The 15,202-nt window shown below is 36.1% G+C and overlaps 2 protein-coding genes across 12 annotated transcripts in view; both read left to right on the top strand.

Annotated features, from left to right (window-relative positions):
• Positions 1-15,202, top strand: part of LOC110858869 — a 123,615-nt gene that overhangs the window by 96,838 nt on the left and 11,575 nt on the right. The gene's annotated exons all lie outside the window — the stretch shown is intronic.
• LOC118438609 lies at positions 10,851-15,181 on the top strand. The gene is made up of 9 exons (XM_035859105.1): positions 10,851-11,136; positions 11,515-11,749; positions 11,813-12,030; positions 12,096-12,170; positions 12,243-12,405; positions 12,474-12,713; positions 13,930-14,181; positions 14,248-14,512; positions 14,732-15,181. Exons 1-8 carry the CDS (start codon positions 10,915-10,917, stop codon positions 14,289-14,291), a joined length of 1,449 nt encoding a protein of 482 aa, XP_035714998.1. The 5' UTR covers positions 10,851-10,914; the 3' UTR covers positions 14,292-14,512; positions 14,732-15,181.

Here is a 15,202-nt window from a genome sequence, read left to right as displayed (position 1 = left end):
AGCATGTGATGAAGTTGTAGCCGGCCGTGTTGACGGATAGCACCTCCTCCCATTCGTAGGTATTGTAATTTCTGTGAAATTAGAAACGTCCAGAATGTGTAATCGATGTATATAATAAGAATATATTAATTTACATACCTTACCACACCACTACGCCTCTTAGGCTTCGACAATAGCGGATGTCCATTACCGTCGAAAAAACTGCCCTCTGATCTACGTAATTGTATGGAGTGGCGAATACTAAGATTTTTATTATACTGCAAAATTTGTTTCATAAGCGAGGTCTCCGACTTCTCAATCCCTTCAAGATATACAATTCTAGGAACGATTTTTCTCCGCAACTCTTCACGAAAGCAGTTCCAGCCTGCACATACCACATGATTTCCATCTAACAAGGGACCCCGTAATTGAATTATTTCATTCACAACTTCCCCAACAATTTCTTCGTGCAGAGATTTCTCATAAATGTGAGATAGATATCGCCTTCCGTTGGTTACACATGAACGGCATGGGATTACGATCACTGAATAAAAATACCAATTAACCCGATGCTTGCTTGCTACTTGATAAGAGAAAAGTAATTTTGCGCTCAACTTTTCTTTCGTTTCACTAGAGAACAAGAACACCTGTAATTTCTCTTTCAAACGTGACAAGGGCAGAACTGTGGTTACTGATTGATAAATTCCCGACTTTCTACACAACCTCAAATCCCAAGATTCTGCTAGGGAAAATACGAAGGTATTAAACTTCCGTTTATGCATATTACTCTTGCTATGTTCCGCTGAAAGTGAGGTCGTACTTGACGTCAAGAATAGAACGGCGAGGCACTGAATGCTCTTGACATCCTGGTATTGCCAACCACCAAACGGATTACTTTTTTCTGGAACATGCTTTTCCAGTATAGGTGTATGTCGAACCAAAGGGTCACGCCAAATACAATGATCTTTAGACTAAAGTTTCTGCCGTATTGATCGAGATAGGAATTTCGGGGAGGAATGGCTCCTGAGTATAGATGTTTGCTTTAACGTTTTCCACAATAATGTGAACTTCACAACTGTCTAATTTGAAAACGGACAATAAAGAGATTAGCTCCATTTTAATAATGCTGGAATTTTATCAGCGGGATGGCTCTGCTTTGCCTCCTGACGTGGCAAGAACCTAGAATATTTACCCATGTATGTAGACTTAGGACCACGAATACGTTACTTTCCTAATAAGAGTAAACCCTATTTTAAGCTCGTTTCGTGCGCCCATGTCGAATCGTTTAATTTTGGAAATGGATCACGTAAACGGAAAGCTGTCAGGTATGCACGTAATGTTTGTATGGGTTCTTATACAATTTTAAGCAAATATACTTCGGGTGCTAAAGCAATACGGACGGTTGACGGTGTAGTATCCAACGCGACCATGCTAATCCCACAATTTATTTAACCCTGGTAGTATCCCTTATTACTCACAGGATTCTACGCCTTGTATTGGCTTTAAAAAGTTTAGATTGTTTGCAAACAATGGTCGTACGCCTCGGTTACAGGTTTAAAGTCTATACGTAAACGGAAAGGGGGGAATTCGAGAGGGATCACTTTTATATAGTTAGTATGTACATACAAGATAGTTTAAATTGTTTTTTTAAGAAAATTGAACTTAACTGAATCAAAGAAGCCTACACGATTGTAAATGAAGTAACTGTCAAAACCAAATAAAATATATATAAACAACACACAATTCGTATTTTAAAATTATGGAGATTTTTTGAATAATCATTTGCGAGTTTAGGCTGCAACATCGAATTCCCCACTTTTCACCTTGAGTACCCTAACACCCTTGTTGCTAAGTCTGTTACATATTCCATTATCTTAATGATATTCAGATATTTTTTTGCATATAAACCTTTGTAAATATTCCTTAATATAAGGTAAAACAAAAGTTGTTGGAATCATTCCCAAGGGAATGTGCATTAACGTGTGAGGAAACTAAATATATATGACCAGCCGACATGCCGGAGAAATCATGATCACCTACGAACTCTAATTCAAATTTGGAATGTTTTAAGTGCCTACTAAATTTCAAGTTGATGGAAAAAGTTTAAGGAGCGTTACCGGAAAGACAGAGGACAACATAGGTACGTAAATTTAGTCCTAGCGAGAGGCTTGTGTAAGCGAAATTATTTTGAAATCACTGGTGATCACCTAATAAGTAATGTTGTCACATTCATCTCCTCAAACCGTAACACAACACAGTCACTAAACGGCGACTTCTTGCCACCGGGTAGGTAGACTTGGATCATGTTCAATAGTACCTACTATAGTACCAAACTTACGTTAAAAAAAGGTTAAAAAAATTAATGCATTGGCCAATAGTGGTTCTTACAAAAAATTATTTTATTATTCCTAAATTTAAACAATAAAATCCAAAAATTTAATTAAAATTTCAATGAATAAGATACAACCTATTATGTGTAACATAAAGTTTAGATAATCAAATTTCAAAAATTTAAATGCATTTTACTTAGTTAATACGTAATGCTTTTCGAACTAACTTCTTCCTTTCACGTTTAGGCTCTGTTCCTATCCTGTTTTTAAATTATTGGGGACAATGATTTTTTCCTTAACAATTCCAATTCCCACAACGTGCTTGCATATTTACTTTTTCTTAAAAATAATACAAGTACAGGTTGAGTTAATCAAATTAGTGTTGCCCATGAGGTGAGTTGAGGTGAGTTATCCCCCAACTCACCTCACCTCATTTAAATGTGAGGTGAGTTAGTGAGTTGGCCGAAACAGTAACTCACCTCAAGTCACCTCACCTCACTATGAAATGAGGTGAGTTAAATGAGTTAAGTGAGTTAGATGAGTTAAGCGCAAAAAATTTCGGTACTATGATTGTGCGTCCATCAATCAGTTTGTAAATTATTACTCGTCTAAAAGTACTCGCATTGTTGGAAGTGAAGTACTTTGGTTTCATATTGCAAGTTTCAAAGACAATTGAAATCTTAAAAATGTAACATCTAATTGCAGTTCAATATATTTTCATGCGGGATAATCATTCGGACCACAACGGTTAATCTTCTTCGAAATCTTATGTAACTTAAGAAAGAATTGCCTCCTACGTAATTATCAGCAGCCTTACGATATTTCGGCTGTATTGAATTAGTTGGAACCATTCCTTTGTCCCCATACATGTAAAAGAGTCAGTTTCACGGCACATTTTTTTCAAGTTGTTTAAGTTCGTACTCTTTATTGAGAAGCGTTGCCAACCTCAATATTCAATTCCAACAAAATATAAGTCAAGAATTTTCAAAAAACTTAACTATCTGCGACATCCTACTCAACATCATGTTAAATGAGTTAAGTGAGTCAACTCGTGAGTTGAACTCACTCATTTATAAGTGAGGTGAGTTATACCCTCAACTCACCTCACCTCATAATTCACCTCGCCTCACTGAGGTGAGTTTTCCTCACCTCATGGGCAACACTAAATCAAATAACTCCACTCCGTCTTTCACAGATGCCAGTTTTGTTTCATTATGTGATAATGTTTTCATTACTGAATAAACAAAGGGATGTAATTAACGACCCCCCTAATGTTTAGGTTTTTGCCCCCTAAACTGAGGAAATGAACCCCCATTGATTTTTGCCCCCACGTAATTCTTTTTTTACCCCCTAAATATCAAACGAATCCCCCTAATAAAATGACCGGAAAAATAGTGAAAATCAAGTGCAATTACATATATTTAGGTCGGAATTGTCAAGAATACTTAAAATAATTTAAATATTAATCCATGAAAAAGCTTTGGAGCACTTTGGTGGGCCCCTGCTTTCCTTCTTTCTCTGGGTATGTACTTGTTTCCTGAATTGAGACATGGTACTGTTCATCAGTTATCATCCACAATGACTGAGGTGTTATTCAATAATATCATACACCATTTGAGTCGAATGATGAATTTATTGCTAAAAACCCAATAAAACCTTTGGGTTGTTATTTTTATTTAAAACCCTAGATCACACTTGTGAAGATCACAATGGTCACAAAAGGTCACGTGATGGTTAAATTACATAGAGGTGAATCAATCGGGACCTTCATTTTAACCTCAAAAGTCACGCAAGGAAACCAAATGTAACATAGGTAATGTAACATAATGTAAAGGTTGAAGTACGGTCAACCAAAGGGAAATTTAACCCAGTAACCCCGAATTCAACGGTCACCACCATTATGACCTCAAAGGTCATTTCGACGTATCACACACTTTTGATTCCTTGGTTGCAAGCGTTGTAACCATTTGATTAATATGTCGGTCGTAGATCACAACTGATGAACATTACTATGTTTCAATCAAAACAGGAAGGTACTCAGAGAAATAAGGAATGCAGGGAGCCCACAAATGTGCTCCAAATCATTTTCATTGATTAATATTTAAATTATTTTGATCATCCTTGATAAGTCCGATCTAAATGTCTGTAATTACACTTGATTTTCAGTATTTATCCGGTCATTTTATTAAGGGGATTTGTTTGATATTTAGAGGGTAAAAAATTAATTATGTGGGGGCAAAAATCAATGAGGGTTAATTTCCACAATTTAGGGGGCAAAATTCATAATGTTAGGGGAGTCGTTAATTTAATCCCATAAACAAAAAACTCGTATAAAATAATTTCCCAAACGCTACTGCAAACCCAGTCAATTTCGTTCACATTTTCTAGAAATAATTAAAGGCGAGTTTAAATGATGCATTATTTAATACATACAGTTAATCGCATATGAATGTTCTACAATCAATAAGTCCATTATGTAAATCCGAAGTTACGTGATTATCAAATTACAGTTCGTAAATGTACGTTATTAAATTTGGAGAATCTTACTATTTGGTACTAACCAACAATATTTAGCCACACTATTACCAAATGTTTATTCTTCAGTCGATTTATCTTGGGTTTGACAGAAATATGTTTGAATCTGACGGACAATTGTATTTTCAAAAGTCTCTACTTCGTCCTAAATTGAAATTCAGGTAATTGGAACATTTAACCTTATGTTTGGAACATTTTACATTTTTCTAATAGATAACTCAATTGCAGATTTCATGATTTGCAGAAACATTAATTTTTTTGGAAGAAAACATTATTTTTTTGGGTGCAATAAAATTGTTTCAAGATATATACCTAAACGCAGCTATTGAAATGTCCTTTCAAACTGCACAGTCAGCTTATTTTAAATTTTGCTTTTGTGAACAAAATTGCCGCCGAAGTTGTCGGTTTGGCTCATTGCTACTTGATCCTTAGAATAAATAATGCACACTAAATAATTAATTAATACTAACGTGCACAAGTTAAACATTTTAAACATCAAGAATTTTTGTCACGCATCCCGTTCAGTCGGTCCTACATATGTACATAGTTTATGTTCATAGTTGTTTTGTACACGCGAGGTGAATCCATTTGCCTAACCATCTAAATGTCTAACCATCTAACCATCTAAATGCTAATATTATGGTCAATTTCTAAAAATTATAACTTTTTTCTGATTACCTAAATCCTAGGGTATGTAGTCTTGATATGTTTTTTTAATTACTTTGCATCAAAATTTAATACAGATAAGACTATTTTTTGGAGTAAGGGTGCAAATTAAAAAAACATGGTCTGGTTTATAAATGATATTTTTGGTTTTCGCCTAAATACTACTTTGCCTCACATACTAAAAGATATACTATTTCACCCTGTTTTTGTGACTAGTTCGAACTGGGTTTGTGCACGCATTGTGATTTGAATTATTTATTAGTTGCTTTTCTCGATTTGCTTAACTTTCTAATTCAAGATAGAAGTATTAAGTGTTAGAGTTTTGAGCGAATACTTTTAAGCTCGTCAAAAGGTTAACGAATACAGTAACTTACTAGTCTCTACGCGATGAATTTATTTTTTCTTTCCAAGACACTATTAATTTTAGGTTTAGCTACTAAAGAATCATTATCAAATATCATTAACTATGCGGAGTTCTTGTCTCCTAACTTGTGCTACTACAGAATAATTGTCCCCCTCATGTTAGGTAGTGTAGAGTACGATCCCGCAAACAAAAATTCCTACGTTCCCATAACCATCGGAGATTTATCATCGTTCAATATACATCTTGATGTTACAACAAACAAAGGATGGCGATGCGAAATCTTAATATTTTTGGATGGATTGGATCCTCCAATAAATGAGGCGTTAAGGAAATGTATTGATTTTCAACTTACAAAAATCAAAACACCCCAAAGGAGATACAATTGGGAAGGGGAGATGTATACCGACCAAAACTTGATCAAAGTCGTCATAACCTTACCATCTTCAAAAATTATAACAACTATAAGTAAATTAGATCGTCTATTTCGTCACTTAAAAACAAATTTAAACCATATTTGTTTGCCGTATTTCTCCCAAACCCAACAACAGTAAGCAATTACTATAATTGCCAAAAACGCGGCGCTTACATCCCCTTTGAATGTGTGGAATCAGGGAAACCACTAAATTTGGAAAGCGATCATTTTCAACCCGAAGAAGCAGGATGGTCGAAAAGATCTTTTCCGAGTGAACGTTTGGCTCAGAAAACATTAACAAAAATGGTCCCCAGCTCTATTAAAGATGCAGTGGGATATATGTTCCTCATGTTTTTGGAGATGAGAAATTTAACCATTTTAAATTTAGGATACGAAGCACCTGAAGGAGGGTTTCAGGTTGGGGAGCGTTACTTGTATCAGCACACCCAGTTCATTCTGGTGGGTCATCGAACCCATACCTTTCTGTCGTGTTGTGTGAAGTCTAGAATCGGGCTGAATTTATACCATGAGCCATTCAACCTGGCCATTTGGTCCCTTCTTCTAGCATCAATGGGATTGTTGATTGTGACGACTTATCTTTACACAAAGATTAAGGGGTAAGTTGTTTTATTTCAAAAAATAGTATATCACATAGTAAGCCACAAGCATTTTTACGCAAAAACCTTATATACTTACTCATAATTTTATGAGTTGATCTCTTATTGATAATATTACGTATATAAATGGCGTATTTCAGGTACACATCATGCATCGTAACTAATCTATTAGTGTACCTTGGCCCATTAATTGAAGAACCCAGCAGCGTAACAAGGTCGCAGTCACGTTGTCTCCCGTTCTGGATACAATATACACCTTGGAGCTTCGTTTGCCTGTTGATGAGTATGTGCTATAATGGGATCCTAATGGAAAACATGAGTTCCTTGAAGCCCGGAAAATATGACAGTTTAATGGATATATATTGTTCGGTGAAAATGAATGTTAGCCGAAAGCAAGTCTTGCAAAAACAATCTGACCTAGGTAAATACTACTGGGCACGGGGCACGATTAAGTACCCTCCAGTTTCGTCGTACAATTACACAGACTGCTTCAGTATCCTTTCCCCCTTAGGGGTGTCATACACCAAAGTCATCCCGTACAGCATTACCTCATATGTTCTGTTTGAAATTGCACAGCAAATTTTACTTGATATAGGATACATTTCTCTTTCTTCAGGAGATGTGAATAAGGTTGTTAGCATATTCTACAACTTGATGCATCCCCAGTCGAGGTACTTTCCTAAGAGATATTTAACTGATTATGTCTCTCATTTTGACGCTGAAAGGACGAATTATGAGATAACTTCAGAGATAGATAAAGAATTGGCCCAATGTGGTAGAAGCGTATTCTTTGAGAGCGAAGAGGCTGTTATTTCTTACTGGAAGAGGTTGAAAAGGCGGTACCCAAACACAGAATGGTACCTAGGGAAGGAAAGGTTCCTACGGAGACAGTACTACTTGAAATTTGAAAGGGTCCCAGCCTCATCGAAGATTCCAAACATGTTCAAGACCGCCTTTGAATGGGGCTTGTATTCTTTGTTACAAAGTTATGCGAATCATAATAATTTTACTAAGAGCAGTAAATGGTATGACAAAAATGTGAATGATGAATAAACAGGAAAAATGTCACAAATGATCTTAGTGAAAATAAGGTCAATGCTAATTCCATCGGGCTTGGAAATGGGTTAGATAAACTTTTCTTGTTGCTAGGATTTATGTTTGTAGTGGCCGTGGGGATTTTGCTGGGAGAGGTTTCTTCTAGAGTAAAATTTTGGAAGGCGTTAGTGTATTGCTTGTGCGATGGCAGCAAGTATGTGGTCGGCAACATTTATTTGTAGTTAGATTGTAGAGGTCTATGCACATATCTGTGTATTAGAATAAACCTATATAGGAGCTTTGAAGATACAAAATTTCACAATCTTTAATCAGAAGGCATTAACAACCTCTGCACCAAATTTCACCTTGATTAGATGATTTTGAAAAATCGGTATGGATGACCTTATAGGGTCCCTCCAAACGAAAATGTTTCAAATTTTACTTTATATTCTTCTATTAGGAACCATTAGCTACTCCCATACCAAATTTCAGCCTTCTATGACTATTTTGAATATTATGTCTTTTGACCCACACCGACTAAAATGACCCCCACCGGTCAACCACTTGACCGATTTGGCTCATCTTCGAACTTGATTCCTAATTTTGCATGTTCTAAGTGTGTGCCAAATTTCAAGTCGATAAAATAAGTTTTAGGAGAGTTATCGCAAGACAGACGGACAACACGGGTACATAAGCCCTGGGTCGGGCTAAAAAGTAAATTAAATTATTTATTTATCTATCCTGTCTCACCCCTGAGATCTCAAACCATTTATTAATTTTCTAAGTTGAACAAGTAGAATATGAATAAAGCTCCATATTCGATTAAAATTCGTTGGTACATATCCCAATCTATTTGTTTTAGAAATATATATATATTGCATAATTTTTGTGCTTCCTTCTATATAATTTTCTGAATGTTTAATATTTTTCATTTTCATGAATAACAAAATATTGCTACGCACTCCTGTACTCTTATGGAAGATTCAAATTTCATTTTTAGTTAATTACGCTGAAGTTTAAGCGAACTTCGATCTGATGGGCGATATCCGAATTTGATCAACCTCGTGTACGTATATATTGATTGGTTTCATTGGGAAAAATATTCATTCTCTAGAATTTTATAAGGTAACTTCCTTTTGTGGAAGCTTCGAAACTTGGCAACATCAAAATTTTAGGCTTAAAGTGTGTTCCTGTAAATATGAAGACTCGGCCAAATAATCCACTTAAGGAAACCCTTGAGGCGTTTAATTCTAGATTTCTGGCCAGCAAGATGCCATGTCAGATCGATTCGTCAACTTGGGAGTTGTCCCTGCATAAGCCTCCACTCTATAAGTGTCTCATACCCACGGGTGTATTTTCATTGGTTACCGTAATTAGTGCCGCTTTTGCCCTCAAGAAAATGACGAATTCCTTAAATTTGTCTGATATTGCGTCCCTAGAAATTGAACTTGTTTTGCCACTCTTGATATCTGTGGTAATTTGCGGTGCGCCATCTGTTGGTCTGTTAATCAATGCTCTCTACCTATATTGGGGGAGTGAATACGTTTTCGCGTGGAATAATTTGTTGGCAGTGCGGGATCGTCTGTACAAAAGTAAGGGAGTTAAGTTTATTTTAAAATTAAGAAACTTGTACTTGCTGCTAAATACTTACAAATTTTATGATAAAAGTGATGTTAAAATGTACGTAAGATTCGCTAAAAACAAAAAATGATTCGAGAACCTGATATCTGTGGATTAGCAGGCTAAGCTTTGTATTTCTTAAATATTAAACTTATTCTAAATTTTTCCATAGACCTGGCGTCGCACTCAACTCCCAATGTCACCCGAATTAGCAAACTCTTTAACGTGATATCTACTCTCGTCTACTTCGATACATATGTTATAGCTGCTGGCATAACTTTGTCAAATTTGGACCCATTCGTCATCCTATTTGATGAGTACATTCCTCCATCAATGAAAGAAACTGTTTTCGGTTTCCTGATCCTTCTTGCTGTACGATTTCTCATTGGAGCTGCATGTGTGATGGAACTAACAATGGTTATGATGTTTAACGCGATGGTTCTGACTGTCTTGTTCGCCTCTCTGTTGGACGATATGCTGCATTTCGACACCAAATTAAAGAACTTTCCCGATATTAAGCAAACCTTGGCGGCGTTTAAATATTTTTCCCGGGTGAACATTATTTTCCATGAAGTGTGCCCTAAATTAGAGCAATTTTTCTTCATAGGTCTCGTCTTCTTTACGGTATTGATAGCCTTTTATAATTATGTTAATATCAAGATGATCCATCTGTTCCCGTTGAAACTAGCCTGGCTTTTTCCGTTCTCCTCAATAGTTTTGATACTCTTCGCAGAGCTATTAGTTTCACTAGGTTCAAATATTTTTGAAGAATCAACAAACGTTAAGGGTCTTTCGGCGAGGGTTGTCCGCTGGCATGCAAAAGATTTGTGCAAGAGGAAACTGAAGTATTGTAAACTAAAATGTGAGGCGTCGCAACCTTTATTCTTTTCTGCGCAATTTTTAGGATGTAAGTTAGTTGTGTTTACAAAATCAACCAAGTCTACGTTTACGGAGGGTTTGAGGGATACTACGATCGATGCGTTGCTAACCTTTTGAGATGGGTATACAGATAATTGATTACATTATAATAGTCAAGCTGGAAAGTTGAGTTGTATCGGATTATTATTTGTACCAATATTATTTGTACCAATCAATGTCACCCCGACTTTTAATCCCCATTCTACTAAGTAATGTGTATAATGTGTAAATAAACCATTAGTTTTTAGCATACTGGTGAAATTCAGTGCCGCAGGAAAACCGCAATCTAAACAAGGAATATCAGTATGTAGTAATAAATGTACCCACAGGCACATAATTTCTTCAATTATGCACTACTAAGTTATTTTCATTAAACATGTTCCTATAATTTCCGCTAGGACAATTTACGATAAAATTTGAACCTCTCCAATTTTCGAAATGCGGCTTCTTGTTGTCTTAAAATTTATTTATCTCAGAATAACGTTAACTCTGGGTTACAATAATTTCACTTTGATCACAACTTCCGAGTTTAAAGCTTGTCAGGATTGTCCTTGGGTTCGCAGATTTAATAGTGAGCAACTAACAAGTAACAACAAACCTCTGCTGCAATTTTCTTGCCGATCGAATTATTCTATTGATTGGGAATTTCATTATGATGAGGTATGTATATAATAACTTCCACGATATCTAATTGCAGCAAATCTAATTATTACCAGTCCAATAATTGGTTAATTAGATGATGAGAGTATTTATGATCGATGCAAATAAAATTAAGTTTTCTTTGGAAATGTTTTTATCTGTATTTTACCTTAATATTCAATGGTATCGGCAATAAATATTTACATTGAAAATATATTAATTCAAAATTGGCTTGATGGTCCAGGGTTTCCAGAAAATTTTATTTGAAACTAGTTGAAAATTAATATCACAGTGAAAATTTTAATATGCAGCTTCTACGGATAAAAAAGCTCTAATGGTTTTGACATCGACCGTAATCGATGGGACAATAATGATTCTATAAATTTGTTGGTCTTGCAGAATGACCAAGTCGAAGTTCAATTGCGAACAATGGATTATAAGAGGGAAGTCCAATCCTTCACAAATGTCTCTAGTTATTCTTATAGAATAAATGTCATCATCTATTATCCCTATCGCCTCAAATATTTTCCTAATTTCACCTGTTTCTCGACACAAAATAGTACCAAGCTGACACGACTTGTGGCCAATGGCAATAGCGATTTTTTTGAAATTTCTGCTGCCTCAACGCCAAATGGTAAGAAACGTTTGCAAAACTAACCAGAATTGTATTCAATAAATGAGTATTATTTTATCTCAGATTATTACAAATCACACTTGCCAAAAGATTCGTGTCAAGCCTGGACATATTTTGCGGTTTCACCTGCAGTTCCACACGAGGATAATATGGGGCCGTGTTATAACTGTTTTTTACATGCTAATGCAACCAGACGGGATTTGAATTATCAACTGATTCCTCTTAAGCATAATTGTGAAAAGTTTGCCTTGTGTGAGAGTATATGGCCGAACGAATTGGAGGTCGGTAGCGTATGTTTTAGCTTTCTTTAAACGACCGTAATATGACTTTCGATCATTATTTTTAGGTAGGTTGCATGTCGATTTTTGAAGGTGGTTTCGAACCACCGTGTGGAACTGGTGTTCAGGAAATTTTCTGTTTTGTAAGTACAAATGGTGTGCTAGGAACACAATTAATCATTAAGTGGACTTTATATTGATTTTTTATTTCTCAGACGTCGGATAACAAACAGTGTGTTGCGTCTAATGACCTTAAGCCATTTGTGATTTCATGTCAAAATGCTTATCAAAGTGGCGTAATAAAAGCGACGTTTGGGTTTTATGGGATTCGAAGTATGGAGCAGTTTCTCAGGGATAATTCAACACGTCCACAAATTTGTACTATATTTACAATTTTATTGATTCAGTGACTTATTTACAATTAAAATTAATTAATGCACTGTCAGACTTCAGTTTGGACCCTGCCAACCAGGAAATGCTTAACGAAATGGTGGAACTGGTCCAACAAAATGCTACAAGAGAGACATTTGTAGGACAGGATGTGGTATTTCGGTGCAGGGTGACCTCTATCTATTGCGGTTATCCGTTGTGGATTAGTGTTATTTATGAAGAAGGGGAACCACTTTATGCGGAAATGCCGTATAATTTGAACAGCAGCCTAAACCATGGCGAAATTTATAACCATAGTGAGTAATTTTTCATAATAATTAGACATTTAAATTTTTCATATAATCCAGTAATTACAAGGTGGTTAAATCCATACACAAGTTATGGGTGTATTACATACAATGAATCTTTTGCAAGGTTTGCATCTCAGAGGGCATGTTGTACACTACAGCACAATAATATTTTTTAATTACTTGCAGTAGTATCTCACGTTGCTACGAACCGCTTAAAAAACCTAAGTAAAAATTATGAGATTGAACTCATAATTTATTAGGATTTAACATGCTGCTGGGTTATATTTATTTAATAACCTAATTTCTTATTTGATGTAACAGCTTCCCCGCACTATCCAGGAAATGTTGGATGGTATTACGAATCCCTGTACAAATTTTTGGTTTTAAAATCCGGGGAGTTCACGATCACTTGCCATTGCCCCATATTTAATTCTTCAGGATGGATTAACGCAACAGAAACTGTGAATGCGCAGAATGGTGGGACGTTTTTAGGAGTTAGTTTTGAATACTGGATAAAATATCCAAGGATTTTTTAAATTTATAAATAGTTGAAGCCCTGCAAATAATATCGTTGTCGCAAGATAGTTCCGAACCCTTTAGAGTGGGAGATAGAAACCGATTTCTAGAATGCAAGTTTAAAGGCCGCCCAATATCTTATGTACGATGGGAAATTGATAGGCAACCACTACCGGAAGGAATTTATGTGGAAGTATTTTTGAAATCGGAAAATAAAAGCGTTTTGCGAATTCCTGAAGTGTATCAATCCATGACAGGAGCTTACATGTGTAAGGTGGAGTCTATATTTGAGAAAGTAGAAGCCCAGTTGAATTTGGAGGTCGAAGGTAATTTTTCAGGTATGGTGTGTTTGTCTTGGTATCAAATTTACAATTGATTTGTAGAGAACATTTCATCTACTTGGCTTACTGTGGGAGTAATTTCACTAATTGGACTAGCCATAATTTCCGGTTTGGTAACGTTACACTTCTGGAGGATTAATAAGTTTAAGCAAGCGTTGGTTAGAAATTTGACCGAGGACGAGATAAAAGCGTTTAATGAGGGGAATCCTATTTTTATTGGGGAAAATGGGAAACATGAGGTTGCAAATAATGCAATCCAAATGCAGCCGTACGATGAAAGATTTGAAATATCGATGGATAAAATTCAAATAGGTTTGTGCATTTTCTAAAAAAAATTACATTTTTAATTCACGCTTTTCTCGCAGATAACGGGACTATCTTGGGTGCCGGAGCGTTTGGCATGGTTGTGAAGGGAAAACGGATAAACGGCAATGGCTCTCATGATTATCAAAATACTTCCAATTCCAATACTGCCGTGGCAGTAAAAATGGTGAAACCGGATGTTGAAGTAGAACATTTTAAAGCCCTTTTGTCGGAAATAAAAATAATGGCTTATCTTGGAGATCATAAGCATCTAGTAAAGTTTCATTGCGCTTGCACAGAAAGTATTCAAAGTCGTAAGTGGAATTTGCTGTTACTGCGTTTTGTAATTGGTTATATTAAATTATCATTTTCTTTTATAGGAAAAGTTTACATTGTTGTGGAATTGTGCAGTACGGGAGATTAGAAAGGGACGAGAAAGAACTACCACCATTTTCTAGTCTGTCCTTATTTAGGTGGAGTTCTGAAATAGCGCGTGGATTGGACTATGTCCACTCGAAGAATGTTATCCATGGTGACCTTGCGATAAGAAATGTCCTCTTGACGGAAACCTTGACTGCTAAGATATCCGATTTTGGTCTTTCCAGACTGTTGGTGAATTCCTCAAATTATGTCAAAAAATCACAGGTAAAAATATGAAGCAGCTGTCAACGCCGACTAACTTGGCGCCAGTTTTCGTAAACTTTCGGCGCGGGGTAGCAATGTTAAAGAAATACCATTTATCGACGGCGCCTAAAATTGTACCAGCGTTTGACGGCGCGGCTGCGTACGATATGCAGCTTTGACGTCTGATATAACATTGCGAACTACTAGAAGCAGTATTGTATATATTTATTACTTTTATAGGTACCTCTGCCTTGGCGCCACATGTCGCCAGAAACACTGCGGGATAAAAACTTTTCAACAAGCTCAGACATTTGGGCTTTAGGAGTAACCTTGTGGGAAATATTTGAGCTTTGTTAGGTATATGTATGCCTACGTAGATATGCATATGTAATTAGTTATGAATCTGTACATCACTCCATCTTTAACTCTCCACTAATAAATACTCTCCTCTGTCTCCTCTCACTGTGTACCACTTATTTATGTATAATCATATATACATAACATTGGTGGACCGTCGAGTACTTTCTTTGGCTCCTCCCACTCACAATGGATTTTAAAATTTTCAAAATTCTTCGCAAGACATATCACCTACCAAATTTGCTACGACTGCGACGACTAAGCAGCTTGACCACCGCCCCTTAGAGCTTGTCATTTTGCTTCCGATAGGGAAATTTCCCAAATCTCTCTTCTCAAAACCTTGCGTAAACTGTG

This window comes from Folsomia candida, unplaced genomic scaffold (genome assembly GCF_002217175.1).
Source record: "Folsomia candida strain VU population unplaced genomic scaffold, ASM221717v1 Fcan01_Sc023, whole genome shotgun sequence".
Lineage (NCBI taxonomy): Eukaryota > Metazoa > Arthropoda > Collembola > Entomobryomorpha > Isotomidae > Folsomia > Folsomia candida.
Note: the sequence above shows the minus strand (reverse complement) of the source record. Positions and strands in the feature narration are given on the sequence as shown.